This window comes from Cyprinodon tularosa, unplaced genomic scaffold (genome assembly GCF_016077235.1).
Source record: "Cyprinodon tularosa strain WSP-4 unplaced genomic scaffold, ASM1607723v1 ctg931, whole genome shotgun sequence".
NCBI classification, from domain to species: domain Eukaryota; kingdom Metazoa; phylum Chordata; class Actinopteri; order Cyprinodontiformes; family Cyprinodontidae; genus Cyprinodon; species Cyprinodon tularosa.
In genome coordinates this window covers 157,583-183,971 of record NW_024039709.1, presented here as the reverse complement: position 1 = coordinate 183,971, position 26,389 = coordinate 157,583, and the positions used below count along the sequence as shown (strand labels likewise).

The window sequence follows — 26,389 nt, the reverse complement described above, 5'->3', positions numbered from 1 at the left end:
TGGGACCATCAGAAACTGGCAGAGTTAAGATGACCTAGAGTAAATTAAAAATTATATGGGCAAATGTGATTTAGTATTATGTTGGTTTAAGTTACACAGGTTTTTTTTTTTTTTTTTTTTTTTTTTTTTTTTTTTTTTTTTTTTTTTTTTTTTTTTGGGGGGGGGGGGGTGAATCGTTTTCTGTTTTCTTGCTTTACTCCATATCAGTTGGTGGCGGTAATGCACAATTCACAAGTCTGCCAACCGCCATAAAACCCCATAAGAAGAAGAAGAAGAAAAAGAAGAAGAAGAAGACAAGGTCGTCTGAGCAGTGCGGCGCCAGGATGATGTCTCTAGCTGCGCGTTCGGGGGCATTTTCCCCTTACTTGCAGACCACAGCGTTTATTGTAGCGGGGCCCCTGAAACCTCTGGTTCCCAGTGTTGTTGTCAAATCAGAAAAGTTTCTGATTGATCCAAAGAAACCGTTTCTGTGCCGAGAGACGCTGAGCAGCCAAAGCCCGAAGACAGGCCCTGCTGTCACGGTTAGCATCAACGGTAAGTAGCTAACTGTTCGGTGTCTGAAATTCACAAGTTGATGCTGGAAATCAGATTTATATATATGGCTCAGAGCAGTAAGGTTTTATATCATAATAATCTATCGATTAAAGAAGGGATTGGTTTATTTTGTAGCACTTTTCAATGAGGAAGCCGGCTCTCCAGGTAGTTAGCTGTTAGTTAGCTTAAGGTCACTACCGGATCCGCACCATCAACCCATGTGAAAGCACATTGATCCACATAAACAATGTAATTATTATACTAGAAGTACTTATTTTAGTCCTGAAAGAAAGCTAAACAAAATCTTAAAAACATTCTGAGAGAATTAGATGCTGGTGACACATTTTTTTAGTAATCATAATCAGAACGTTTGCATAGTGAATAAAAATAAAGCATAGAGCACATGGCAATGAGATGTTATACACAGAAATGCGTTAAGATATCAAACTTGTTAAATAAATGTTGAAAAGAAGAAGAAGAAGCGAAGCAGCGTAGCCGGGTGTAACAGAAAAAAATCAGTTGTTGTGGAGAATTGTGTGGGTATGGCGAGTGGGAAAGAACAGGAGTTGGAAGACGCGCCAGCAGCACTTTATAGGTCTGCTGTATGGGACCACTTTGCATTTAGAGTGACGTACGATGACAGCGGAAAGAAAGCTGTGGATAAAAGTGCAACAGTGTGCAAGCATTGTGCAACACGTTTTGTTTATGCTAACAGCAACAAGACCAACATGTCATGCGAACCCTGAAATCCCTCATACTCCGTCAGCGCTCCAGACCGCCTGCACAAAGCAAAGTTTACAGCCTCAGCTGTGGCTCCCGTCCCTTGGAGATGGTAGAGAGCATGCGCGACATGATTAACTTCAAAGCAGCAAAACATGCGGAAATTATCCAGGGTTTCCGCGGATCATTAAAAATAATTACAATCCATTATTTTTTGGGTTTTTTTTTTTCATTAATTTCATAAATTAATATGGGATTTCTGTGTAACAATCAACATATATCGAACCAAACCGAAAACCGTGACCATGATACTGTGAATCAAACCGAACCGTGGATTTTGTGAACCGTTCCACCCCTTATATATATATATATCTCAATCTATGTGTGTGTGTATATAGAAATACATACGTGCATATATATATGTATACACACACATATTGTCGTTCGATGCTGTACGGGACTAGGGCTGGGTACCGAACTTCGGTTCTTTTATGGTACCGACCGAAATGCTTCGGTTCTACCGAGTATCGAAACATGCCTCGTCTTTCGGTACCAAGTTTCGGTGATTGGCTGTAACACTTAACGTGATTGCGTCATCTAGGAAAAATACACAGGTAGTCACGCCTACAGCCAGGGTTCATGTGTATCTGTTGTGAACTGGTTGCGAGCGTCGTGGAACCCCTTTAAAATGCCCCCCAGGTCAAAGGTGTGGCTTCACTTTATTAAGACTGATGCTAATAGTGCGCAATGCAATACATCGAGCACGGAAACAATTTAAGAGCAGAAAGTTGCTCGGTGTTTGACTGCAAGAAGAGCGGACCGCAGCCAGCGCGACCATCCTCCTCTCAGCAGCCCGTGGGCAGAGCAAAGACAGAGCGGAGTGAATAATGCTGCTTTCAAACTGGACGCAACAGGAGCAGCAAAATCGCGTCTGCTGCTTACTTTTTTGCTGCTTGTACCAGCTTCTGACGCGCGGCTGAACAAGCTTTGCTGCTCTGGCTGCGCGGTCGAAAAGTGGCTCTGACACGCGTTGGGCGGAGCTACTCTATCTTTTCTCTGCCTTGCAGCTATATTTGCTGTGATCAGTGGGAATAAAGTAGTTTTATTATGTTTTTAAGTGGGAAAATCCACCTGAAAACTTAATCAGTGCAGTCAGTTCATCCATATCAGCCTTCCAATATTATTTCTGTCGGAGCCGCTCAGACCCCCACATACCAGCGGTGCGCTGTCAGTAGGATCCCATTCAACGGGCTTGGTTGTCAGACATGGTAATTTTTCTAAAGGAAAACTGCAAAGTAAAAAGGTTCCTTACAATGTAACAGTGAATATTAGACACTGAATTTTTTTTTTTATGTAAGAGGAAAAATGTAAATGGAAAAATCAGAGCTTAAAATAAAACTCAAGATTTGTACTTTTTTATGTTGTCTAATTTTCTTTTTCTTCAAATTGATATTATAAAACTGGTATCGAAAAAAGTATCGTTCAGGAACCGGTATCGAAGTGAAGGTGTCGGTATTGGTACCGGAACCGAAAATTTTTGAACAATACCCAGCCCTATACGGGAGACATTATTTACATTTCGACTGGTTAACTAGGGAGTACCAATATGGCTGCCAGTGGCTTCACTTCAACCCTGTCCTACCAATGGGTCAGTCCAGTGAACCTGTCCTTAGCAATGTTAGCCCTGGCTGCGTATAGCCTCGGAGGGCCGCTACTTGTCGCGGTGCTCTCAATTTGAATTTTTTTATCATGCATCAAATCAGTGAATGTTCCATATAGTGAAGCTTAAACTTTAATGCTCTCGCCTCAAATTATCTTAAAATGTACTTTCATAGAACAACAGAAAAGAGAACTTTAAACTTAATACTCTGAGCTCTGTGAGCGCTAACCTGGAAGCTGCTGCTGCAGTGCATGTTGGGACAGCTGTCAATCTGGAGAACGGACAAGTCTGCACTGATGCATGCTGGGTAAAGAGGGAGGGGCCAGAACAGCATCCGGGGACTTTGTCTTTTCTGGGTCTTCTTGTCCAGGTGAATTATTACAGCACACAAGGATGCACAAGTACACATTGAGAAACAGCCTCAGAGTCTGTATATTCCATCTAGCCATTAATGAATTACTAAATTAATGATTTTAATAATCAGTTAATCCTGATTAATCTTGTTTCAGCCATGGATGCTCTGTGTGTTGTGCTTGAATGAGAAAAGAGTTTTTTCTTTTTTTTTTTTGTAGGGCGTGCCGGAGTCAGGTTTGCCCACACTGACATCAGAGTACCAGACTTCTCCGACTACAGGCGTCCAGAGGTCCTTGACCCTCACAAGTCCTCCCAAGAGAGCAGCGAATCCAGGAGAGCCTTCTCTTACCTGGTAACCGGAGTTACGGCTGTAGTTGGTGTTTATTCTGCCAAGACTGTGGTGACTCAGTTTATTTCCTCCATGAGTGCCTCAGCTGACGTCTTGGCCATGTCCAAGATCGAGATCAAGCTTGGTGACATCCCCGAAGGGAAGAACATGACCTTCAAGTGGCGCGGCAAACCGCTGTTCGTACGTCATCGCACTGAGAAGGAGATCGAAGCTGAAGCCGCCGTTAGCCTTTCAGAGCTTCGAGACCCTCAGCATGACAAAGACCGAGTCCTCAACCCCAAATGGGTGATTGTTCTTGGTGTGTGCACACATCTGGGCTGCGTACCAATAGCCAATGCTGGAGAGTATGGAGGTTACTACTGCCCCTGTCACGGCTCGCACTATGACGCCTCTGGTCGCATCAGGAAAGGCCCCGCCCCGCTCAACCTGGAGGTCCCATACTACGAGTTTCCAGATGAGGAAACTGTAATTGTGGGATAAACCACAATCACAGACAAATGGCTCAATTCTCTAGACTTCAGTCCTCAGTAGCAACAAAGTTCATCATATCCTCCCTCTGTGGAAATGGGAGCCAAAGTTGCTTTGATGTCTTGACTTTTAAATTCAGTCTAACCAATAAAGTTATTTAAATGAATACCTGGAAGATAAACCATTTCTGTTTATTCCAATCAGATGAAAGTCATGTAAATGTTGGTTAATACCATTTTGTGTTCTAGTCCTTCTGCTGTTGTGTTACTAATAAAAATCTATTTTATTTGACCCTGTGAGTCTGTTTGGAGCCATTTTTACAGAAAGGGCAACATTTGGTGCAGCATGTTTATGGAAAACATAAAAAGTTTCAGAAGTGATGATCGAAATCACATCTGTTTCATGTTGCTGTAGGACTGAATTAAATGTGCAGTCTGATGACGACATTTAAAACTTAGTTGTTTTACTTTCTTTTCATCAATCAGTGCAGCCTGTTTTTCTTGGTTTTTAATCGCAGTTTGGACATTTCTGAAATGTAAACTTCTTGCCATGACTTAAAAATAGCTTATATTTAATATGAATATCAGCTTTCTGTGAAGAGAAGAACATTTCTTGATAATCAGCACCAGTGGATTCATGAGGTTTCATGAAGCATTTTGATATATTTGCATATGACACCTGCTTGACATTTAGAATCACTGCAGGCAGTGATAAATTGACACTGATTTGATGACTGATATGATAAAAGCCATTTTTTGCTTAATGTATTCATATCTATTTAAAATGTTCATTTTTAGATCCACTAGTCCATGCATTTGTTAATTCAAGGCTGGCCTGTTGTAATTCTTATCAGGAAGTCCACAAAATGGAGCCTAGGAGTAGGTTCAACTGAAGAAACTCATTGCTTTCCTACATCCACCTGTGACACAGCTGATCAGCTTTGAACCATACCTCCACGAAAGCCAATCGGCATCCAAAGTTCATCTTAAAAGGTCTCTGATCCACTTGTGTGCTCCTGTGCGCAGGCGTTGGATGCCCTATGACTTCATTCAGATGACACGACGGTTTCAACCCCCCTCCAGCCCCTCCAATCTCCACCACCAGTTTCAGGAGTGAGGGGGAAACAGACATGTTCTTCGCCCCTGTTGATGCATAACTATCAAAATTAAGTGCTTTGTTTCCTGCTGAGGTCTGAGCGCCAAAAACCAAGTTATTATATCTATACATTTTTCCTAATAGTCTTTTCTCTTTTTTCAGATTGAACTGTAGTTAAAAGCCTTCAGCTGATCCAAAATGCTGCAGCCAGAGTTCTGATGAAAGTGAAAAAGAGAGATCACATCTCTCTTATCCTGGCTTCTCTTCATTGGCTTCCTGTTAAATCCAGAATAGAATTTAAAATCCTCCTTCTCACATATAAAGCCTTAAATGGCCAAGCTCCATCTGATATCAGAGATCTGATTGTTCCTAACAGAGCACTTCGCTCTCAATCTGTAGGTTTACTAGTGGTTCCTAGAATTTCTAAAAGAATGGGAGGCAGATCTTTTAGTTATCAGGCTCCTCTCCTGTGGAACCAACTACCAGTTTTAGTCCGTGAGGCAGACACCCTGTCTACTGTTAAGGCTAGGCTTAAAACTTTCCTTTTTGATAAAGCTTCTAGTTAGAGTGGCTCAGGTTATCCTGAGCTATCTCTGTAGTTATGCTACTATAGGCTTAGACTGCTGGAGGACATAGGGACCCCTTTTTCATCATTCTGCTTCATTCTCTATTCTCCCACTCTGCAGAATCCATTTATTATTCCTTACTGAACGGACTTTTCCTTTAAATCCTTAACTGTATTTAAGTTACTTTAAATCTCCTTTATTTTCTACTGTCTAATATATATCTGGATACATTGTATATAATTTGTTAACACTTTTTCCCCTGTTTACCTTCTGTTGTTTATAGGAGCTGATGTCACAAGTGAATTGTTCTCCATTACGAGATCAATAAAGTTCGATGCAATCTAATTTATAATATCTGTTGTTGTTTTTTGACACCTTCTTATAAAAAGGCAGCCTTAGCTTTTATGTCGTTTATACATTTTTCTTTTGTTTCCTTAAAGTTTCTAATGCTATAATGATCAGAATTATGTTAGAGCTCTAAAACCTTGAACTCTTACAGGCTGCAATAGGCATGTGTGCCAGTAGGGTGCGGTAGAGAGACCAAGGAATGAGACCGGAAGTCTGCTGCCTCTTTGTTGTGTTTCTCCTCGGTTAAATATCCGTGATGGAGCAGAACCATTCCAGCATGTATTCAGTAAAGCATCTGAGAGAGTTCATCAGCGAGCGGCTAACTGCTGCTACGGAGGAAATCTTTGGGGTGTTTGAGAGAACCATCGAGCAGCAGATGGACCATCAGCGCAGACTGCTGGATAGCAGCTTCCAGGAAACAGGTCAGGAGGTCCGCAGAGATGCTTCAGGCTGGAGGACACTGGCCGGTGTGACAGATTAACTGGTGACTAGATTAACTGGTTAGAATCTATGCGCACCGCAGATGTTACTGAAGCTTAGGTGGCTGTTCGCCAAAACATCAACTGACATATCTAATGAATGGATTTCTGTTTTGATTTTCAGATTAGAATGATGTGGCAAAGAACTTGTATCCACAAATATTTTAGCCATCTGATATAATCAATTCCCCCACAAGATGGGAAAAAAAAAAAAAAAATCCTGTGAATTTTGTTTACAGGCTAATCAATATATTAATCATGCCTTGGACGTTGAACAAAAGGTGCTAATTTTTAAGACATGCCACAAAACCATTGCTGCAAAATGTAGCAGTACAAATTAATTGTAAAAAGTCATCAGCTGCAAAATGAAGACTGTTGTTAACTCCACATGTCTCCCCGTGCACTAATTAAAACGTTCAATAAATCAGCTGAGAAGGTGCTTGGCTCCATCCTATACCAGAGAAAAGGGAAGAGATGGAATCACAGATGCTATATATTAGGTTATTTAAATGTTTTTAGGTCTTCTAACACCTGTGATGTAATGCGGGCTGTTCAGAGGTTCTGCAGGCGTTTTTTAAACTTGCCAATGTTCTCAATTTTAAAACTTTGTGCTTCTTTGAAATTCCCAGCAGGTAAAGATCAATGCTCATAGTTTGGAGATTGGCTGCAGGGCCTTCAAAGGTATCCAGGCAGAAGACCCCCAGTGTTCTATCAAACTAGTCCTATAGTCCCTCTATTACAGATGGAGTAATGTAATTAAAGTAATCCCTTCCTGGGATTATTAAAGTATTTTTGATTCCTGGTTGATGGGACAGGTGTTGTGAATGAAACAGTGCCCAGATTGAATGAGCTCCTGTGTGTCGCTGAATGTGTCCATTGATGACTGAAAGACATCTTCTGCCTCCATTTATCTGTTTACTAGTCTGTTGAATTCATGTTAATGTGGATTTAAAGAGGTTTCAATTAGTGGGAGAAATTGCAGCAGGGAATATAAAAAAAAAGTGATCAACCAAAACTTTTTGTTAACCCCCCCCCCCATGCAGTACCTCTGTGGACCCCCTGTTGAAGACCTTCACTGTAGGATATCTGTTTAAAAGGATTATCAAATGCAGTAGTTTCCAGTTTCAGCTGGACTGTTTAACTGGTTACCTTGGCAACACATCACAACTAAAGATGTGGGATTTCCCTAAAAGTAGCCAATTACAGACGTGGTGCTTTTGGTTTGGGCAACGCCTTTAAAGCAACCAAAGTTGACGGGATTGAGATGCAAGGAAATGAAAGCTCCCTGTTCCTTGGTTTTGGGCCCATAGAAACCAAACCTGCTTCCCTCAGACCAAAGGAACAGGCATTTGTCTTTGTGACACATCAGGATCCTGTGATGCTCTATTGCCCATCAAACAGATTAAACATGCTGCTAATGAGCATCTATATGAAGTAAAGGAGTGGTTATTGTGTGTAGGGCTTTTTGGCAGAATTTTTTTTTTCTTTGGGCAGTGGTCAGGGCAGGGGTCGGCAACCCGCAGCTCCAGAGCCGCATACGGCTCTATACCCCCCCCCCCCCCCCCCCCCCCCCCCCCTCCCTTGCGGCTCCCTGTAGCTTTTTCAAAACTTTAAGAAAATTTGTTTGTTTTGCTTTGCAGGAGTTCAAACATACATTCATTATGTTTTCCAATGCTGTAAACATTTGTATAATAAATTATTTTAATCAATATATGTAAACATTTATTTCAAAGATTATAATGTGTCTTAGCCATAGAGATCAGTGGTCAAAGCGTGCAACACATGTGTCACATGGCAAAGAAAGCGGCGGGTGTGTCTAGGGCCATGGATCCCAAAGGGGAAAAAGGAGAATCAGACCTGATGAGAACAGGAGATTCAAAGAAGAATGGAGCAAATCATTTGCTTTCATTATCAATGCACAAGGATAGCCTTTAGTTTTGCTTTGGCACGAGAATTTGTCAAATAATAAAAATAGTAATTTGGAAAGGCATTTCCAGGAAAGGCTAAATATGCAGCTGAACTTCTGGATAAATTAGAGGATAACAAAGATTTAATAAATGGATTGCATCTCCAATACTGCTGCTAGATTTGTTTCAAGCATGAACAAACCTTGGATCAACCTACCTGATTGATCCATGATCCATGGATCATGGATCAATCAGGTAGCGCTCTGATGCAGGTATGTGAATTTTTTCAATTTTTAAAATAAAAATAACACCAAGGAACGCTGGTGATGGAGGATGTGGAATATCGGGGTTAGAGATGCTCTGCTCTGATGGAGGTCAGTTCCTGCTTGGTTCCTCATGACTGAATCAGCTCCTCCAAAAGAAACACGTCCACCATAGAAAGAGATTCCTTTATCCTGTTTCTATCATTTCATCAATGCAACAAAACTTAAACTGAAAGGCGGTGAAGCGTCGAGCGGTGAATTCCATGCAGAGAGGACGTTCACTGCTCCTCCCTCACCTCTTGCTACTATGTGAGATTTGCTCCAGGATTAACATTTAATCATGAATGTTTATTATATATTTAAGGCAGCATAGTCCTTTTTTATAGAGGGCTAAGACACTTAGAGCTCATGTTGCTATACGAGGCTTATATAAGGCTTTTACATTTTTGCAGCTCCAGACAGATTTGTTTTTTTGCTCCAAAATGGCTCTTTGAGCAGTTTGGGTTGCCGACCGCCGGGTGAGGGCAAAGGCTTGGGATCCTGAGGTTCTGAGTTCGGACCCACAGACTGCCACTCTGGGTCTCTGAGCAAACTGCTCCCAGGGCACCGGACAATGGCAGCCCACCGCTCCCCAAAGGGATGGGTTAAAAGCAGAGCATGAATTTCGTTTCTTTGTGACACTTTAATGACAGTAAAGTTGAATTCTATTGTATTTTGTTCTATTCTTATTCTGACTGGTACCTTAAGCCGGGCATACACTGTATGATTTTTTTGTGTGCGTTATTTGTGCCGGTTTTCAAGTTGTGCAAGAATTTTTTCAATCGTAATCATTTAAGTCTTGAGGAAAAGACAGTCTAAATCAACTCTTTGGTCTTTGAAATAAACTACCAACAAGTGCATTTTCGGTTTTCAGCCACCAGACTTGTAAAGCCGGGCATACACTGTACGATTTTTGCCCTTTTCAGGCAGACTCTCCAGTCATGCAAGAATTTTTTGATTCAGCCGACTTTCAGTCTCATCGTGCATCCCATAGTGCACAGAGGGTAACGAGGGGCTATTAGCCTCTCATGACCACCTCCTGATCACCAATCTTAAGGTGGAGAGAAAATCAAACATGTTTGAAATTCAGTCGGCTGTCGTAAGGTGGTTCTGGATAAATCCTGCTGTTAAGGCAGAGCTACGAGCTGATTTATCAGAACCTCCAACACTGAGCATGCCTAAACAATTAAGTTGTTCTTCTTCTTCCAGATAGACGAGTCTGACCAGCGCCATCAGTCCGACATGTTGTTTTTAGACGTACAATGTGAGCAGGTAGATGACATCAGTGGGTCGGGTTGCACAGTGTGAGAACATACATTGTGAGCTGGAAGCTTAAATCCTGTGGTGTCGTTGCACAGTTTGAGCTGTAGCTCCGTGCAGCATTTTAACATTTCGCAGTGCTTTAGAGGCATGAGATTATTTCTTCCTCTGTTGGCTCTAGGCGAGCAATGGCTCTGTGTAACTGCTGTACATTAAACCCTGCAGCAGCTTTTTAAATGACATGTTTTCCACAGTGGGGTCCTCCTCTGTGCACTAAAGGCTCTCCTGTGTATTTTCAGATGTTCAGCAGTGTTTTCTCACAAAGATGGAGTCCCTCGGGGACCAGCAGATCAGCAAGCAGATGGAGAACTTCAGTGAAGACCAACTGGAAGTGGTACCTCCAGAGATTAAAGAGGAGCAGGAGGAGCTGTGGGCCGATCAGGGAGATGCTCAAATGGTACTGAAGCAGGAAGCTGATGTCCAAATGGTGACACCGATGTTTGAGGAAGGAGATCAGAGTGAGTCTAAGTCACACGGAGATCAGTTCCACCCTAAGAGACCAGATCAGGAGGTCAGCTGGCCTGAAGACTTTGAAGCAGCCAGAAACACGGAGCAGAAGGAGAGATGGAGCGGAAAGCAGATGGACAGCTGTCTCCTCGCAAAGGGTGATGGAAGCAGCTCCCTGCAGAGTGGTGGAAAAACGACCAAGACCTCAGGAACGACTCTCTACACAATCCACACAGGTCAGACCCTTTGGAACCAAACGTGTCTCTAATGTGAAACCTGTGGGAAATGTTTAATGCAGGGCTGCCACTGATCCTTAACAAGTCTTAAAGGGCGTTGAATTCTTCAATATAAAACTAAGGCCTTCATTTGTATTAAAATGTCTTAAATCAGTCTTTCACAGGTGTTAAAATTGTTACCACATCATAAATACGATTTTATTTTTGTAATCCATTTAAAACATTGAAATAAATGACAATATTTTTTTTTACATTTACAAAACGGCTCGCTGGAACCATTATTGGTTCCATCCTGATAAAACGAGGCTGCATGGACCGGGGGGTGATGCGCCGCTAACGTTTTACTTGGACGACAAAGTTTAAATTGAATAAAAACTGTCTATCCAGCCAAGAGTTTTCTGCATGGTTAAAATTAGGACCAGGGAATGAAGCATTATGGGAATCAAGGCTGATAATGTTTTGCGGTTGGCCCACAATGAAAGCAGTGCTATTAAAGGGGAACGCCATTTTTTTTTTACAGAGGAAGACGTTACTTGGATTACAAAACCGGATATCTTTGGAACGGCTCCAAATGACACAAAACTCATTTGGGTGAGCAGAACATGATGGAATAACGGAAAATCAAGGACCCAATGTAAAAAACAAAAAAAAAACGGCGTTCCCCGTTTAAGGTCTTTGAGTAGGGAACACAACATTGTTTAATTCAGTTCAGTAGTTGTCAAAAATGAATGTGTTATTTGTGTGTTTTTTTTAGTTTTCTACCTCTATGGAAAGTTTTTCACAAAATGAAACATTTCCACTGGGCCAGAAAAATAAGGGTTTATGTTAAAATAAACATTTAGGTAAATTTGTAGCAACAATACATGCGCTTCTTTTCCCTTCTCACCAGTGAGGTGTTGTTTCCAGGTGGTGAGGTTGTCCTTTATGTGCACCCAGAGGAATTTAGTGCTACTGACCACCTCTACAGCTCAGCTGTTGAGCTCCACAAATCTGTATTCAAATCTACAAAAGTGAACTGAGATTTCCAAATCTGTATTCAGATTTACAAATCTGTAGTATGATTTGCAAACATGTAGATCAATCAGTAAGCACACAGAGACACTTATGGCTGAAGTATTTTCAGTTCAAGGCCCAGAAATACAGACCACTCATTGGTTACAAGTCCAGCGGTTTCTCGGTTGGCTCTCTTTACACACGTGATTTTTGCTGCACTTCTGCCGTGTGAGATACACAAATACGTAAAGGATTTGTATCTGTAATATCTGGATTTGCTGCCCTGAGCGCAGGCTCACAGGCTGCCTCTTCCTGCTTTGGAAGTTAGGCACAACTTGCTGCACCTACACCCACATACCATCAGGTGGCGTTGTTGTACTGTACGTGACATTACTGCAGCAGGGTCGAGTTCAATTCACCAGCAGCTAAGCAGCAGAGACTGTCACCATAGTGACTGTGTAGTCAGTGTTGCCAACTCCTCAGTAAGGAAAGTAGCTATTGGCTGTGCTATAAATTGCTGAATGATGTCATTGCTAAATTTGCATAATCTGACTCATGATGTGCATGTTATTGGCGCTGTGGGAGAAATAACATTGTTAGAGATACAAAGTCAGTAAAAACACTGAATATATAGAGCTACCTTTTCTGTCCATTTATTTTTATTTTTTATTTTATTTATTTATTTTTAAATAAATTTTATTACAAAACTAACTCTCCGCCTTTACCCGGGCTTGGGACCGGCAAAATGAACCATGGCAGAGTTACAATTTATTTTATTTTTTTACTTTTTTCCGCCTTGTGTTCCACTAGGGAGCCAACTACTCATGGTAGAACATGAACATTTTGAGCCATAACATTTTTTACATGACATTAACAATATAAATGGAACAAAAAAAAATCAACAAAGAATCAATGACAATGTGAGCAAATAATGGTAATTATTATATTTAAACTAATAAGATTTTTCTCCACACACACAGACTGTGCTTGCCTGCTCACAGTGGATCATCATGTTGGTCAAGCTTCTCTATGGCAGCTTCAGCAACTGAGGGATCTGACTCCAATGTGATCAACCTGCGCCGTCAATCCCAGCGCATATGCACAGTTCATTTGCAGTCTGGAAGCTGAGGGTAAACATGCTGTTGCTCTGACTGCAGCGATGAGAGGGACTCCTGTGGAAGCAGGAGGACGGGGTTGTGATATGGCAAGCCAAGCAATGCCACTATTCGCATCTAATTATCACGTTAAGATGAAATTCACCCGCTAAAAGTACCCGTTTTTCCGAAATTTCTGTGCTTTTTTCACCGTCTTTTACCAACAAGCGCCACTTTTTACGTCTGTCATAATGGTACCGCAAGACTCGAAATTTCTAGACTCTACAACGCGGGTTAAATATGAGCATTTTCCTAATATAATATTTTCCCTCCTTCTTTTCTGACAGCCAATGCATTTGAACTGGTTGCATCCAATCGCTGCCAAAGTTCACTGCATTGTTCTTTCACGAAGCCTTATTTTTAGGAATATATCCACTCCATGCTCTTTGCTGCCATCTTGAATCCATTTCCATGCCTATCATCGACGTGTCGCTAACTAATGTTTTGTGGTTTAAAGGTATTGACTGGAACAGTTCACTAGTGTTTTCAACTGAGAAGTGGTGCAGTGGTTGAAGTGGCAGAATACAAAGCAAACTTTTTTCTTCAATACAGGTTCAAATCCGGCTGAGGCAGTTTGACTTTTCCCTTTATATTCTCTCTTGTCTCTAACCAAGCCCGTTTTGTAGTTTTTGCTTTTTTTAAAGAATATAATCCATAAATGTAGGCTACTTCTCTGTTGTTTCTGATCCATCGGCAAGCATTCTTTCATGTAAAAAGTTTTACATTGTGCTAATAGAGATGTGAGTAACCAACGTTAGGATTTCTTTTCTAAAACTAAATATTCTGAGTCAGACAGGATTTCTGAAAACTGCTGTTAAAATGAACAAAGACTGTAAACTATCAACATTTCTGATTCCCTTTTATCAATATTTATTTGGTTTTCATTTTTGAAGGCAGCTCAGGTATAAATAACAGCTGCAATTTCTTTTGTAGAACATAACAACACAAGAAGGATGCTAAAGATTTGCTATTTGTTGTTTTCTACATAAAAATATTTCTATTTAATTGACTTCTACTTTTTGAAATAGGATAAAGACAAACAGAGGAACTCTATTTACACTGATTCTATTTTTCTAGATTTCCACACGGTCAGAAGTAAATTAGTACAAACATTAATGTCTGGTAAATAATGCTGGAATCTGGCTGTTTATTTTGGATACTTTTACATTACAGATAAGATAGTGTTATATTTTTTTTTCAAAAGAAAACACAGGATAAATCCACATATAACAGACATATTTAGACTATATTTGGTTAAATAGGCACATATTTACCTACTGTCTTAGTCGCTGGTTAGTTTAAATGCAAACCTTTTCAAAGCGGAAAAAAGGTCCTAACTCCACATTGGTCAGAGCCAGTGATGCTTTAAACATTGATAAACTGCATCTGGTGTGTATAGTGCTTATAAGATTTGTATAAATGTAGCAAGAAATGCTGCTGTTCTCTTAAAAAAAGATGTCCTAATGCTCACATTAAGCATAAAAAAGAGCATGCATATTTTTGCAAAGGATCAATGAAGCTGAAGACCAATAGTGTCCCTACCAAAGCTACGACCTTGAGTACACATAATTGAGACATACCTTACCTATATATAATATCTCAGAGAGGACCTAGTTGCTGCTCTGCCAGGAGCCTACTCGTTGTATGGCGCCATGTGCCGACTGAAAGAACTGTAGACTGAAAGAACATTCATGTGATGTGGTTAAAAAATTTATCATTCCTCAAAACTACAAAAAGACAGCAACATGGTGAAAAAAAATAAAAATCCTATATATTTAGGAGAGAGAGAACATGATCTATGGGGTAAGTGTTTTATCATTGCACTACTGACACTTTTAATCAGAAATGTTCCTGTTACATTTAATTGTAACAGCAGTTGCTCCATGGCTGTAGAAAGCATTATGAGCTTGGGAAAAGGTTAGTGATATGCAGGAAATATACAGAGAACAAGTCAGAAAGACACATTTTCTGGAAGGACAATGCAGTGAACTTTGGCAACAATGCCACACAGAGCTCTGTGCAGAACTTTCCACAAAGCAGATCTGGGCTGAACTATCTGGGTCTGGCTGCCTGGATCAGCGATTGGATGCAACCAGTTCAAATGCATTGGCTGTCAGAAAAGAAGGAAGGATATTATTATCATATCAGGAAAACGCGCATATTTCATACGCATTGTCTTGGTAAGAATGCGCGTCAAGAACGCGCGTCTTGGGGTACCATCAAGACAGACATAAAAAGCGGCGCTTGTTGGTAAAAGACAGCGAAAAAATCTGTGAAATTTCAGAAAAACGGGTGCTTTAAGCAGGCGAATTTCAATCTTAACGTGAGCTGTTGCAGCTCTGAAATATGGCACAGCTGGTGGCTAAAGGCTTCCTGGCAGCTTCTAGCTTCATCCTTCTTTATTCATGGGAAGTTATTTTGCGTCTTCTTTGTTCAACATGCTTGCGCCCCTGTTGACTATTTGCCATGAACCACTTGATTGTGCGATTATCCAGCTTCAAAAGCTTGGTAATTTCCAAACTGCTTCACCGCTTTGAAAGACATCTGACAATTTTTGACTTTTCAGTCTGTCAAATCTCTTTTCTGACCCATTTTGCCAAAGGAAAGGAAGTTGCCTAATAATTAAGCACACCTTATATAGGGTGTTGATGTCATTAGGCCACACCCCTTCTTATTACAGTGATGCACACCACCTGATTTACTGAATTAGTAGTTGGTGTTCAAGCTTATACAGCTTGGAGTAGGACAACATGTATGAAAAGGATGATGTGGTTGAAATTAGGGCTGCAACTAACGATTATTTTAAAAATCGATGAATCGGACGATTATTTTTTCGATTAATCGATGAATCGGACAAAAAATATTTTTTATATTAACCTCTTTATTCCAAAATAAACATTTTAGACAGAACAAACAAGCACACAAGTACAGGTTGCTCATTAACTGTACTGGTGCAATATGAAAAATAAATGTTTGTGTTAAAACTACGCAAACTTACATGAGAAATGTAGCTGTACATCCACAAAATATAGGGTACTTTGTTTCATAAAGCGCAAAAAAAGACATTTTTGTTTTTAAAAGCCTCTAAGGGGTTCAAACAATAGGCCCCCCATTTCAACAAATTAGTTTTTTTTAGACTAGAAGAGTTCTGCCTTTTAAGACAGGAAAGTACAGCAGTTAAAGTTGCTACTTGAGAAAATACTGAACCATAGAGATAAAAATAGCCCTGTGATTCAAATTATAAATTGTATTTGGAATAAAAATGAGAGAACTAGGGGTGCTAAAAAACACATCCTCCAAAGACAGATATTTACATGGGAATGTGGCATATAATTAATTGACATATTACTGATCTTGCTGGATTTTATTCTGCTTTACTTCTATAAATTGCAGGATCATCTTTACTTTATCTTTGCCAGAAGATTTAAACTTTAAAAGTCTTGCCCTCATAATTTGCAAGTTAATTTATTTATAAAGTAAATATAAACGCTGCTTAAGCTAATTCAAATGAAATTAAAAGTAAAATAAGTAGCCAACCTTATCACTGTCTGTAACCTACTAACACGGTAAGGAAAGCATCAGATGAGCTACCTGAGAAACTAACGTTACGTTTCCCCACTTTAAAACCAAACAAACATGGTGGTTCCGTGCCATGTTAATTTCTTTTGAAAAAAGTTGCATGTTATCACTTTTTTCGCTTTACAAAGCGCAGGCTATTTTAATTATTGTGATCAATTTGCGCCGTCAATCCCGGTGCATGCGCGCTTCATTTGCAGTCTGGACGCTGAGGCTCTGACTGAGAGGGACTCCTGCGGGAAAACGCGGTTGGGGTGGGGGAGGCGCCCCACGGCAGAGTAGGAACGATACATGCTTTCACGTAAGAGTCTCCAAAAGCCGCCAGTGACACCGAAAAAAGTCGCCAGATTTGTCGCTAGTCGCTTTTTTGAAAAATAGTCGCTGGAGGGGTCTGAAAAGTCGCGGAGTTGGCAACACTGCACCTGCGGCGCTGACTCGCTCTGCCGTATTTTTTTTTCTTCCTCTTTCAGTCAAGAGGCAGTGATGACGGCGCGGCGGATGATGCAATAATCGCGCGACACAACTAATCGATGATGAAATTCGTTGCCAACGCTTTTAAAAGTCGATTTTTATCGATTTTATCGATTCGTTGTTGCAGCCCTAGTTGAAATAGAGCCTAGAAGTTAAACTGAAGAAACTCTTTGCTTTCCTTCACCCACCTGCAACACAGCCAATCAGCTTTGAACTACACCTCCACGAAAGCCAATCGGAATCCAAAGCTCATCTTAAAAGGCCTCTGATACGCACCTGTCTGCTCCTGTGCGCGGGCGATGGATGCGATGTGACTTCATTCAGATGACATCGTTTCAACCCCCCCTCCAGCCCCTCCACCATCGTAGCTAAAGCTTAATCAGAGCGTCATTCCTCGCAGACCCTTACAGCGTTCCCTGTCTCATCTTAACCGCTCCGGCAGAAGATCGTCTTGTATAGCCTGGTTCTGCCAGAGGTTTCTTCCCAACGGGGAGTTTTTCCTCACCACTGTCGCTTCATGCTTGCTCATCATGGACAGGTTCTCTCACCTGTTATCCAAGCTGGACTTCCATCTTCCAGGTCCCTGAGTGAAGCTCTAGTATCAGCTCATGCAGTCCACTGGATCTCCCCATAAAGCACAGCAGACCGTCTCTCCAACCAGCAGTCTACAGACTGACCAACTACATCTATCTCCACTCCACTAACAGTTTCAGGCCTGGGGGGAAACAGATCTTTTCTTTGCTCCTGTTCATGCATATCTATCAAAATTAAGCTCTATGTTTCCTGCCGAGGTCTGAGCGCCAAAGACAAGTAATTGTTTCAATAAATTCGTCCTAATGGTCTTTTCTCTTTGTGTGAGTTTTTCCAGATTGAAATACTAATTTGCCTAATAATTCTGCACGCCGTGTAAAAAAAGAAAAAAAAATTTAAAGAAAGGGATTTGAATCTGAAAATATAAAATCTAAAACCAAAAAAATGAAAAAGTGTAATTAAAATACTAAAGTGAATTATGAATTTTTTCAAGCTGAGGGAAAGAATTTAGAATAAATTCTTATTATTTAATGTTTACTTTTTAGTTTCTCAGATTATACGGTAAAAATTGGAAATTCAATGTCAACTTATGTTTCTTCAGTTATTCTTTGAGTTTCATCTAAGATGTATAAGTTTACAAACATTTTGACCCCTTTCTGACTCCATAGAATACTTTTCCTGTCAGCTTGGGGCGCAGCTCTGCTATACGTTGGTGTTGCAGAGGAGCTACTGCACATGTACAACTTTTAATGAGAATCAATGGGCAGAGAGGGTGGAAATATGTCACCAATCCCACAAAAAAGGCAATGATGCTTTACTAATCATTAAAGGTCAAATATTGCACATCTAAAAATTATATATGGATATATTTCGAAATATTTTAAATGTTAAATGTAAAATGACAACAGTGTCCAAATTTATGCACATGCCTAATTTTGTTAAAACAATTATTGCACACTTCCTGTAAATGGTATAAACTTCGTTTCATCTCTCAAATATCACTGTGTTTGTCTCCTATATGATATATTTAACTATTTTTTTTTTATTCCTAAGAACCAACGATTTATGAAGGAAAATCATGGAAATTAACAAGGTTGCCCAAACTTTTGCAGACCACTGTAAATGACATTTGAAATGTCATTTCACAGATACTGAACACATTTTTTGCACAAACCTGCTGTAAAGACCTTGGTTTTAGCGGTGACACTTAAAGCTAACTCCAAAGCTAACTTTATGCTAACTGTCTCTGCAGAGATAGACTAACACTAACCTCTCATTCATGCTTAGAATATGTAAAGGAATTTTATCTCTTTATTGAGGGTTGCATGAATTATAGAGTATTTATCATTTTTATCATCCTGATGCTATGCTGCTTCCCACCTGCATACTCTCTCATTTACTTCTTGGCTTTTGTTTTTACCTCCAGATTTCCCCAACCATTTTCTCTGGAAAGAGGCCAAGATTCTTGAAGAGCAGGAGGGACACGCTGGTCGGGATGATGAGGAACCAGAACCTCTTGAGATTAAAGAGGAGCAGGACCCCTGCTTCAGAACTGATACTGATCAGCTGGCAGTGAAGCAGGAGATCAATAGCTTCATGGTGACCTCTGATTATGAGGAAACAGAGCATAATGAGTCAGGACCAAACAGGAACCAACCCTGTTCTAACTCATCCACTGCAACTGAGAGCAAGTATCTGGAGGGAACCCTGTCTGAAGAGTCTGGATCAAGTGGAAATTGGAAAAATGAAAATAATATCGCAGACAACCTCACTGGATTAGACAGTCTCTGTAGTTCTGACCTGAGTAATAAATCCTTGAAATGCGGCGTCTGTGGAAAAACTTTTAGCAGCAATTTCAAAATGCGAAAACATTACAGGATCCACACAGGGGAGAAACCATATTCCTGTAAGATCTGCAGGAAAGCTTTCAGAGAAAGCAAATATCTGTCAGTCCACATGAGAACTCACACAGGGGAAAAGCCGTATTCATGTGAAACCTGTGGGAAAAGTTTCAGTCAAAACAGCCATTTAAGTTCTCACAAGAGAACCCACACAGGTGAGAAGCCACATCCCTGCAGCACCTGTGGAAGAAGATTCGCAGAAGCATCTGCTCTTAGAAACCACATGCTCACCCACACTGGAGAAAAGCCATTTTCCTGTCATATTTGTGGGAAAATATTGAGGTACAGCAGCAGCTTGTCTGCTCACATGAAAATCCACACCGGCGAGAAACCATTTGCATGTAAAACCTGTGGGAAATGCTTCAGCCACAACAGCAGCTTAATTTCCCACATGAGGATCCACACAGGAGAGAAGTCATATCAGTGCACAACGTGCGGACGCTGCTTTAGCCACAGCACCACCCTGCTGCGTCACACCAGGAGCCACACAGGAGAACGGCCGTATTCCTGCGCCACCTGTGGGAAATGTTTTAACAGCAGCAGCCACCTTACTGTCCACATGACAACCCACACCCGGGAGAAGTTATATTCCTGCACCATGTGCAGCAAACGCTTCAGTCATGGCAGTAACCTAGTGCGGCACATGAGAACCCACACTGGCGAGCGGCCATACTCCTGCCAGACATGTGCCAAAAGGTTCAAAAGCAGCACTCATCTCTCCCGACACATGAAGACACATAGGAAAGGTTGTAATCCTGAAGTGGAAATTATCCTGGAAGATGGTAGCACACCAGTCAGTTAGAGTTAATGCTGCTCAAAGTGACTGGGGAATTGGCTACATTGATGGATCCCTACAACCATTTAGAGAAATGTTTGCTTATTTTCACAGACTATAAATAACAAAGTTCTAAACCTGATCACTAAACTTGACATGATTGTCTTTCTGAATGCAAAACTTCTACCCCATAGATTTCCTCCTTTAGATCAAAGCAATGAGACATGCAGCATTTGTTCAGTCCTCATAGTTATTGAACGGGTTTTGAAAATGTACTTCTATTATAAACACTTCCTCCTAACTTATTTACTGCTGGTAATCCTCGGTTAATTCAGAAGTCACTGTATTTTGGGCTTGTAGTCCATTTGGGTTTTATACACTTTTTGGCCAAAAGCATTTCTTGAACTCAAGTGTTTGTTTACTTTATTGGCATTAAGTTCTATAATGAATTTTAAAGAATTACCCTATTTACACTACCCTTGAAAAACCGTGCCGAGACCGGTCCGAGCTCAGTAAGTTCCAGAGGTGGGCTCGGCTCGGTTTTTCCCTGGCTCTGTTCTCTGATAAAAGAGCGCATGAGCAGAACGCGTCATCTTCATCTGGCTGCACATCCCGATTCACACTTCATTCCAATAGTTGCCGGTAATACCCCTCCAGAAGTTGCGCGCCAACCAACACAAAACAGAAGAAGAACAACAACTATAAACACCTCTAAACATCCACGAATGGTTGCCGTCTTCGCCTGACCCTCCGCAAATAACGAAGTACAGCAATAATAATCAAGCATAACTTTCTGAATGTGACGGGCGCCGCCATTTTGATTAGCTTGATTCCCTCCTTCTTCTTCTTCGTCTTCTTCTTCTTGTGTTTTATGGCGGTTGGCAAACAACGTTAGGTGCATTACCGCCACCAACTGCTTGATTTCCTCCTTCAATACTGGCAGTAATACCGCAGATCGTCACTAGGAGTCGAGGAACCGAGATAGCGTGATGTGTAAACGGTCAGAACCGAGCTCGGCCTGGTTAACTGATCCGAGCTTGGACCGGTCTCGGCATGGATCGGTTTTTAAAGGGTAGTGCTAATGGGGTGTACATGTGCAAATAAGCTGGTGAAAGTGTAAAACAGATAAAAAATAAAGCAGTTGCAGTGGCCTTTGTGTATGTTGCATTTAGAGTTGCAGTAATCTGATGTTAATATCTGGTGCTATATTAATATTAAGTTTGGTTCTGCAGTATTGGGTCAGATCCCACAATGAAAGAAAAATATAGCTCTAGTATAGGTGAACATGGATTCATGGGTTAGATCTATTAAGAGGTGTCAAAAATATCACTGTTTGTTACTCAATTAGAAATCCCACTTTTTAAAAATACTTTAGTAAAAGTTGGAGGATCAAATTAAGCGCTTTCCCCGAGTAAAACTGTAAATACCATTTTTAAAACTACTTAGAGTATAAAAGAAAAAGTAATGCAGAAGCTTTACTGCTATACCCCATTAAAGGAACATTTTCTACACTTCTGGATGATAACTTCCTTAAGACTTTATTTTCCTAGTTTTATAACTAATGGTAACAGTGTCACATTTAACTTTGCATCATCTGGAAACAGTTTTTATTTTGGCATGTGGTGAACAACAAGTTGGGGCAGCACCGAGTCCAACCACAAAGAAATTAATTAGATAAAAATTATTATTTTGATGTTTTTTTTTCTTCTCTTTTTTTTTTTTTAAATAGCAACAGGTGTAATGAAAATGAGCTTAAATTAAACAAAACTAACAAGTATATTTTTAAAATGTAAGGAGTAGAAAGTAGAGATAATTGCAAAAACAATTTAAGGAGTAGAAGTAAAAACTTGTCTAAAAAAATTATTACTCCAGTAAAGTATAGATAGCCAAACTTTCTAGGTAAGTTAGGAAATAAAGAATTTGTACTGTGTTACTTGACACCTCCAGATCTATTCAGTCTATTTCTGTAAGAATTTAGGTTTTTTTAATCACTTGAACAGCAGGAACATTCCCCCTTTATAGGCATTTATTATTTGTTAAAAAAATGCCAATTTCATAACACTCTGTTTAAGGTGAGTTGCATTCACTGATTGCAGGAGGTTGATCTATGGGGTTTATCTATTAGCCCGTTTACATGACCCCTCTGAAACCGATCTACGCCGAGTTCAGACCAAGTTCGGATCAGTTAACTGTGCAGAGTTTAGTTCTAATGACCATTCACACATCACGCTAGCACAGTTATCTGCCTGCTATCGGTGGTCAACCATACTACTGCTCTCAAGGCGGGAACTACGCAAACAAAAATGGCGGCACTCATAACATTGAGGAAGGTATGCCTGGATAGCGTCCTCTGGCCAAATTTCAATGAGCCTCAGTCTCAGCATCATCCCAGGTTCTTTTGATGCCCTTTATTGTTAATAGGCTCAGAAAAGGCTGGTGTTGTGAACAGGTGAGGAGATCTGTAAATTGCAAAGGTTCAGGGTTAGGGTTAACCCAGAAAGCCCGCAAAATGAGACAGCTGACAATAAATAGGAGATGACACAGTCTGCTAATGCGCTCTTTTTGTTATCTGAGAACTGAGCCACAACTTAACCGTGTCAAGCCCTACTGTTGAACTAGTACTAGATTTAGCGAGGTTCTGTTGGGTCTGGTTCAGTTACCTTCCCTTTATACTCAACAGTTATCTTGGTTACCTTGATTGGACCGATTTTTGCACGATTTCAAAAGGCTACTGTAAATGGGCTTAATGCAAACCAATAGCAGTGAAGCGATCAGCTGTGAATTCCTCACGGAAAGCTTTCACCGCTCTTCTGTCATGGAATGGGGACGATTTTTCCTTACAAAAACCAAGTGCACGCATTTTATTTTTTAGAGCAGTATTTCCTCTACTTGCACTCAAAACTTTTAATTCCCACATTCAAGACTTCTGCTTTGTCTCAAATATGTTCTCTTCTCCATCACATCTGTTTCTGCTCTCAGATCTAATGCTTCTTGCAGAGATATTTTCTCCTCTTATTTACTTCTGCAGTCTTATGGGAAAAGATAAAAATACAAAACCTTCTCACAGCACAAGGCTACTGCTCTAACCACCAGGCCAACACTCCCCCTAGAGAAACCCTTTAAAGAGGAATGCTTTATCATTGGCAGAAGTAGGAAGGAGCTGGTTAAATATACTTCTACAATCTTTGAAGGGAATTAGATTTTTAGGAACATTTTCAGAAGAGTTATCACTTTATCAAATCAATTCAAACATAATTTATCAATACCAAAGGAACATCAAATTTTCCAGTAACTCAGCGTTTTCTTAACCAGGCGTTATAGATGTAGATAAAGAGGAGATATGTCTGGAAACCTCTCTTCAAATAGCCGCTCAGCATGGCATCATTCTCCCTCTGGTGAAAATGGGTCAGAGCCAAAGGCAGAACCCCAAATCAGGGAGGACCCCAGCTCCTGCGAGTCAGGGAGGACCCCGACTCCAGCGGGTCAGGGAGGACCCCGACTCCAGCGGGTCAGGGAGGACCCTGGCTCCCGCGGGTCAGGGAGGCCCCGGCTCTGGACCCTGGCTCCAGCAGGTCAGGGAGGACCCCGGCTCCGGACCCTGGCTCCAGCGGGTCAGGGAGGACCCCGACTCCAGCGGGTCAGGGAGGACCCCGACTCCAGCGGGTCAGGGAGGACCCTGGCTCCCGCGGGTCAGGGAGGACCCTGGCTCCCGCAGGTCAGGGAGGACCCCGGCTCCGGACCCTGACTCCAGCGGGTCAGGGAGGACCCCGACTCCAGCGGGTCAGGGAGGACCCTGGCTCCCGCGGGTCAGGGAGGCCCCGGCTCTGGACCCTGGCTCCAGCAGGTCAGGGAGGACCCCGGCTCCGGACCCTGGCTCCAGCGGGTCAGGGAGGACCCCGGCTCCGGACCCTGGCTCCAGCGAGTCAGGGAGGACCCCGGCTCCCGCGGGTCGGGGAGCTCCTGTTCATAAATCCATGGTTCTTCAGCAGCATCGGGCATCTGCTCTGCTGTAATTCTTGCTGGGGATCTCGCAGCTGCAAGTTGATTTGTGATCCCTCTGCCTAAAATTGGTAAAGATTTTTTTCATTCCTGAACAAAACTGTCAGTTGTTATAAAATGATATACATACAAATATTACCACAACTTAGCTGGTATCCTATGATCATTACAGGTCTGCACAGCTCTGCCAAGTCCCACCTGACTCATTGACAGGCCAGAATGGACACACTAAGGTCATCCTGCATATCAAATAACCCAGACGGTGGATTAGGGCCTGTTTAAGGGGGCAGTTTATCCCATTATTGATATCTGGCAAATTATTTCCACTCACAGACAAAATTTTAGGAAAGTTAGCAAGGCAGGTTTATTTGTATAGTATTTATAATGTCCACAATTGCAAGTGCTTTACACCAAGAAAAGCATTAGTGTGATACAGAAAAAAAAAACAATAAAAAGTAAAACAATAAAAAGTAAAATAAAAAAAAGAGCAGGTGGGTCTTCAACATGGATGCAAATAAACAGTTTTTCAGCTGATCTGAATCTTTCCAGACATATAGAGCATAGAAGCTGAATGCAGAATTTCCAGGTGTGGTTCTGACTTGAAACTGATAAAAGACCCGATCCAGATTGACCTGAGCAATCTGGTGGCTTCATACCTGTCCACTCTTCATAATATGTCACCCATGCTAATATGAACATTTACATCTTAATTTAAATAATGTTGAAATCACATAAAAAAATGTTTATGAATAGGATTAATTTAACTAACCTGGTGATGTAGTTCATTACATGGCTGGTGCACCTCTGACAATCTTTTCCACTCCAGTCTCACCTGCTCTAACTCCCACTGATTAAACGAATCCTGTCATGACTTTTCTTCCATAGCTTAGACCCCATCTGTCGAGATAAAAAAAAGAATTCACTCAACAAGTCATATGACTTAAAACTAATAAAACATTTTACAACAGAAACACATAATTTATGTGAAAATAGAAATATATGTGTACATTTCACAGATCATAATCTATAACCATGACAACAATTAGGCAGAGTTTTGTGTTACCACATTAAAAGAAGAGGAAGAAAAGGGAAGGATGGACCTGCCTTCAGATGAAAGGTTAATCAAAGATGCAGAATCATTTGAATATTAAATATTCAAATAAAAAAAATGCAACAAAATAATTCACACAGTGCCTATTTATTATGCATAATCTAGTTTCTAAGAAGCCTGAATGGTACAAACTAAAGCAAGAATCAAACATTTAAAAATAAACAATAATAAATATTTTCTCTATGAGGAAATCAATCTACAGTATTTTTTCCCTGAATGAGGACATAGAGAACCATTTCCTGTAATAATTCATTCACGTCAAAGATATTCAGCTTTAGAGACTAAACCAGGAGGAGCATTAACATTACAGTCACCATTTAAGATGTTCAGCAGTTAAAGTGGAACAATGAGCAAAAATGAGCATTTCGTGACCCGAGTATAAATGATTCAATAATCCAAAGCTTTGAGCCAGACTGTGAGTGAATACAACACTATGGTGGGTTAATCTGCTTATGGACTTCTGAAAGTAAACTAATTTTAACTGTGATTATGTATTAAATAGTTAAAATATAAACACTTAAAGTTACCTTGTTTATTCTTTTTCTCCTGAGTTGTTGATGAGCGCAGAATCTTCTCACTGACATTTCTGAGCATTCCTGAACGCCTCACTGCTACAGCGCTGCATAACTTTCCTTAAACAGCTGTAGTTCAGTCATATAACAGTGATCATCCGTTAGAACCATTCAATTATAGCGGTCTGTTGTTTTACCGAACTGCCTGCTGTGTTTTTTTGTTGTTTTTTTTATTCAAAACTTTATTGAAAAGTTGCAAATTACAAAACATTGACAAAAAATATCACAAGATATAGAACAGTATCTCCAAGATAAGTGTTCAATAATGGAGTACAATTAGAATTAAGATATAACATACTTTAACTTAAATAAATAATGGAAGAGAATAATGGAAAACGCATTAGTAGGGTAAATGTTATGTATTATTTTTGATTGCATTTCTGTTATTTTGTTAGAAATAGCATATTCGTATGGAAGGAGCCATGTTATTTTCTAGTTAATATCAGGGAAAGAGGAGGACCATTCAAATTTCCCTCTCGGAGTAATTTCCCTTTTCCTGAAAAAAAAAATAGTTCATAATA

At 40.7% G+C, this 26,389-nt stretch overlaps 2 protein-coding genes and 1 long non-coding RNA gene across 3 annotated transcripts in view; 2 read left to right on the top strand and 1 right to left on the bottom strand.

The window, feature by feature from the left end:
* The first annotated feature begins 269 nt into the window (after positions 1–269).
* LOC119776437 (cytochrome b-c1 complex subunit Rieske, mitochondrial) lies at positions 270–4,376 on the top strand. The gene is made up of 2 exons (XM_038274827.1): positions 270–534; positions 3,487–4,376. The coding sequence occupies exons 1-2, from the start codon at positions 324–326 to the stop codon at positions 4,095–4,097; spliced, it is 822 nt and encodes a 273-aa protein (XP_038130755.1). The 5' UTR covers positions 270–323; the 3' UTR covers positions 4,098–4,376.
* A 1,926-nt stretch (positions 4,377–6,302) lies between these two features.
* The window catches only part of LOC119776434, a 36,979-nt gene continuing 16,892 nt past the window's right edge, over positions 6,303–26,389 (top strand). The window contains exons 1-4 of the mRNA XM_038274824.1: positions 6,303–6,516; positions 10,342–10,785; positions 18,937–20,208; positions 23,499–24,163. Of these exons, the coding sequence (XP_038130752.1) occupies positions 6,351–6,516; positions 10,342–10,785; positions 18,937–20,208; positions 23,499–24,163 (2,547 nt within the window). The 5' untranslated portion in view covers positions 6,303–6,350. The remainder of the gene's footprint in view (positions 6,517–10,341; positions 10,786–18,936; positions 20,209–23,498; positions 24,164–26,389) is intronic.
* On the bottom strand, positions 24,104–25,985 carry LOC119776433. Its single transcript, XR_005279780.1, has 3 exons — positions 25,824–25,985; positions 24,955–25,082; positions 24,104–24,247 (listed from the first exon to the last, which is right to left on the bottom strand). It is a non-coding gene; the product is annotated as an uncharacterized LOC119776433 (long non-coding RNA).

What these genes read in the sequence shown, in the direction of transcription:
- LOC119776437 (XM_038274827.1), top strand. Translation starts at nt 324, where the DNA reads ATGATGTCTCTAGCTGCGCGTTCGGGGGCATTTTCCCCTTACTTGCAG. An exon ending in TGTCACGGTTAGCATCAACG is followed by an intron (nt 535 to 3,486) that starts GTAAGTAGCTAA and finishes TTTTTTTTGTAG; the next exon opens with GGCGTGCCGGAGTCAGGTTT.